This window comes from Setaria italica, chromosome IX, assembly GCF_000263155.2.
Source record: "Setaria italica strain Yugu1 chromosome IX, Setaria_italica_v2.0, whole genome shotgun sequence".
Lineage (NCBI taxonomy): Eukaryota > Viridiplantae > Streptophyta > Magnoliopsida > Poales > Poaceae > Setaria > Setaria italica.
The window spans coordinates 43,122,479-43,126,765 of record NC_028458.1 but is presented as its reverse complement, the minus strand read 5'-3'; the positions used below and the strand labels follow the sequence as shown (position 1 = coordinate 43,126,765).

Here is a 4,287-nt window from a genome sequence, read left to right as displayed (position 1 = left end):
AATTCTTTGTCTACTACTTTTATGAAACAAAAGAATCAAAATAATTGAAAATAATTTGAATGTAGTAATCCCATCATAAGGTTTGTATAATGTTTTTGGCAACCTTTGTGTTTATAAAGTTGGATTGATTGAATTAGTTTTTATGTTACTTTTCTCAACAAAGAAGTTGTGAAATATGTCAAAAACATCACATCACGGACACAAATGAAATGTCAAAATGTTCATGTTACATTTAAAATAGTTGTGCACGCATTACATGTATATAAGAACAAACATGAGAAAAATTGAGTTGTGGCTAACTTGTTTTTTTACACCATTATTATATTTCAAGTATCGGTGCATTCATTGGCCACTTGTGCGACGAAATTATGGTCAAATTTTATTGTCATTTGCGTAATGTTATTTTACTATGAATCTTTCATAGTTTATAACTCAATGAACAGTGTAGCAGCACTAATAAGCTGGCTTTGCAAGTTGGCATACAGATATTGCAACTGCTCCGGGTTCCTCTAGCCGCACATGGAAACCAACAAAACTGCTTTTCTGGAATAGAAATAGCAAAAAATAATGCAGGAAAACAAAACCCACAGACCAAGAAACCGCCCTCGCAAGGGCTACAAATACAGGAAACCGCTCCGGCCTCTCTCCCACTTCCCTCCCTCCCCAACCTCCCTCCCTCCTCTGGACGACCAAGCCAGGGAGGACAACCGATCCAGGGAGGAGCATCCAGCCAAGGACACCGGAGCACGGCAGTTCGGCAAACAAGACCTTCTCTCTTCCTCCGCATCCCGCAGCGAGGCATGGTGGAGAAGACCAGAACCATGGCGCGCAAGCTAGAGATCCCGCAGTGGAAGTCCGGCGCGTCCTCCGACGGGCTGCCGTCGCCGACGAGCCCGCTGGACCGCGCTTCGCCCCGAGGGTGGCGCCACCGCGAGGCCGTCGGAGGTGTCGGACTCGGGATCCTAGCCGCGCTGGAGGCCCAGCCCTCCGCCTCCGCCGCCGCGGTGCCGAAGGTGTCCGCCCCCGTCTCCATCGCGCGCCGCGCGCGGCTGGAGGTGTCGGAGCTCGGGTGCAGCGGGCGGTGCGCCACCAGCCTGTGCGGCGGCGGCGCGCAGGCGCAGAAGGCCTCGACGTCAGATGGCCGGCCGGGCTCGCCGGGTGCCGCGTTCCGCGTGGCGGAGTTCCTGTCGTGCTGCGACATGTGCCGACGGGCGCTGGACGGGAAGGACATCTTCATGTACCGCGGCGAGCGCGCCTTCTGCAGCATGGAGTGCCGGTACCACGCCATCGTGAGCGACGAGTTCCAGGAGGAGAAGGAGCGGAAGCGCCGCGCGGCCGCCGCCGTGTCCCCGGCCGCCGCCGACGGTCTACCGAGGAAGGCGGCCGCCGACATGGCCGGGTCGCCGTGCAGCGGCGGCGGCGGGCAGATCTTCTTCACCACCGGCATCGTCGCCGCCTGACGGGCGGCAGATCTTTTCTTCTATCTAGTGACCAAAACAAGGCAGCTAGAGAAGGAACCGGCGGCGGCTGTAACATAAAAAGACAAGAAGAAAAATAAAACAAAAAAGAGAACGAAGAGAAAATAAGGGTGCGTGCGTGTCTGTGTAGAGAGGGGGGTGGGGAATTTTTGCTGTTTCTCTTTCTTTGCGAGGAGGAGGAAGCACGGGGGTTTTGATATTATTTGGATCTTGATTTTTTTGTATTATTAGTAGTAAAACTCTTATGATCATGCGGCGATGGGCGAGATGTTTTCGTAGCAGCGGGATGGAAGGGAAGGGATGATGACAAGTTTTCCAAGGATTGTTGCTTCCCTTTTGTTTCCCCACTGTCAAAAGGAATAAACATCTTGTGTCCTCCTCAGTTCAATCCATTCCATGGCGTTCGGAAAGCTCTGCTCTATGAATGAATCATCATGTTATCGAACTGAGCCTTTCCGTATGGTAAAGAACTGTCAACGTGTTTGATGAACGACGCATCAAGAAAGATTGTATCTGACCACAAAACTCTCTCAAAGCAAAGCACTCGCTGGAAAACTTTGCAACGGAAGAAAAGAGGCAGCAGGATTCCAGAGATCTCATCTGACGCTGCGACTGTCCTAGGCTTGTTTTCCTGCCCGAACAGAAGCATAGCCGCTTTAATCGAGCATAATGGCTGCCTGGTCCCTGCCGTAGGTCGTCCGTCCTGATGCGTCTGTTGGGTTGGGGAAGAAAGAGAGGAGGGTTTTTGCCAAACCAATCCAATAATTGATGGACGATGCATCTACCATGCCACCGGACTCCATACGGAGAAGAGTGGTTGGGTTTGGATTGGACCTTCCTTCCCATCTACTACTTGTGTACGTACACGTAGCATACCTACTGGGGAGTATGGATGGATCCATGGCCCATTTCTGGCTCGGCTGGCAGCTGGATCGGAGGATGCCGATGGGGATTGGGGAACAGTGATCAGTTTTACTGGCAGTCGGGATCTTCTTTTACTGCTAGGTGAAACGAAACAGATCGACAAGGTGAAGTGACGCCTTCGAGAAAAGAATCTTTCTGGGTGTTCCCTTCCCCTCCTCGTCAATTGGTCACGGTACGTACTCCTTTCCTTTCAGCGCCAGGCCAAGGTCCAAGGTGACGACCGTGCGCCTGCAGAGCGCGGTCCTCCACTGCTTGTCTCCTCCGATTCTGTACTGCATCGCTCTCTGAACTTGGGACTTGGGAGTGGAGCACGTAGGTTTTGCACTAGCCGTAGCAGCCTGCAGCAACTAGCGCTACGAGGAATCACAGCACGGCTGTTGCCCGTTGCCCGTTGCGGTATATCAGTACATGCTTTACGCGTATGGTTCCTTGAAGGAAACCTGCAGCGCTGCAAATGTTTTGGATTCAGAAGAGAAAGAGTGCTTTCTTTTGCATGCTCAACTACTGACATCGTTTTCAGTTCAGATGCAACCATACGGCAATTCGTCTGAATACTACGCACACGGATGGGCCACCATCTGTAGGTAACAGCACTGTCCAGTATATGAAACAGTTGCGTGGACTTGGATGACCTGGAAAGCAGGACTTGGCTCCACCCTCTTTTTTTTTTCTCTCTTTCAAGAAGAAGAAGAAGAAGAAGAAACTATGTTGCTCTCGATGGGGTAAACAGATTAGATCGCAATCTGCTTGAAATGTCACGGAGGAAAGAGACAGACTTTGTAGTTTATATCTTCGTGATGCAACCTTTTTCTTTTTCTTTTCCTTTGGTGGTTTGTGGTCAGCCCGTTCCACTGAACTAGCTAACACAGAGATCATAAATTCATATGCAAGTCTGTAAATTCCGATCCTACAAGGACCCAAATCTCGTTAAGTACCCTGATGCATGGGCTAACGGTAGCTGCTGAGGCCTCAGCTCCATGCTTTCCAGGCTATATATGATCGCCATATCAATAAACCTGTGGAATTGAAAGGAGGAGAAAATGTCTTATAGCTTCCAGGATCGTGAAACAGGGGGGCCTTTTACAGATTCAATTGGGTTATCCATCACCTAATAAAGGCCAAAGCTACGAAATGCTGACTGCGCTAAAAGGATCAGCTGCTGTTCTCTCCACTACACCCTGACACCTCCAGGTTCAACCGCGTCGCTTTAGCCTGTCCAGTCATCTTCACTTTACGATTTTCGCCTCTCGAATAAGCATTATATATATTCAGTTTTTCACAGCAATTTTAACGAGCTAGTGGATGCATGACGATCCTGAATATACTGATCTAACAATGAATTAGTCAATCCTGCCAAACCATATACTACTACTAACCGCTGTTGTCATCAAAACAGTGACGCGGCGTGCATCGTCATCAGTCGATCGATGCGTGTGCATTTCTTATGCTAGTCAATAGTTGTAGCCGCATGGTTGGAACTCGGAAGAAGAAGAAAATGCAGCAGGTGTCACGGTCGCCGTGTGGCGATTAGCAGCGTTGGATGCCATGCTGATAGCAACCGGCCGGCTTATCTTATCGCCGGGCCCCTCGTGTTTCTTTTTTCTCGTCTCTTGAGTAACACGCCGAGCGCCGTTGTGTGGGTGTCCCGGACGCCATGCACACTCTGACAGAGACTCTATAGGTTTCTGTTCTAATCTCTGGGATTAGTTGGTTTTGCTGTAACTCCGTGCAGCATGACACGAGGCAAGACTAGGGTCTTAGTTACCCAACTTTGAGGTGTCAAAATTACTGTAGCAACACTGTAGCGTTTCGTTTGTATTTGTGAATTATTATTCAAATATTGACTAATTAGGCTCAAAAGATTCGTCTCGCAAAGTACAACAAA

At 49.6% G+C, this 4,287-nt stretch overlaps 1 protein-coding gene across 1 annotated transcript; it reads left to right on the top strand.

Moving 5' to 3' along the window:
• The first annotated feature begins 629 nt into the window (after positions 1 to 629).
• Positions 630 to 1,888, top strand: LOC101781736. The gene has a single exon (XM_004984025.4). It carries the CDS (start codon positions 801 to 803, stop codon positions 1,458 to 1,460), a length of 660 nt encoding a protein of 219 aa, XP_004984082.1. The 5' UTR covers positions 630 to 800; the 3' UTR covers positions 1,461 to 1,888.
• Positions 1,889 to 4,287: the final 2,399 nt, after the last annotated feature.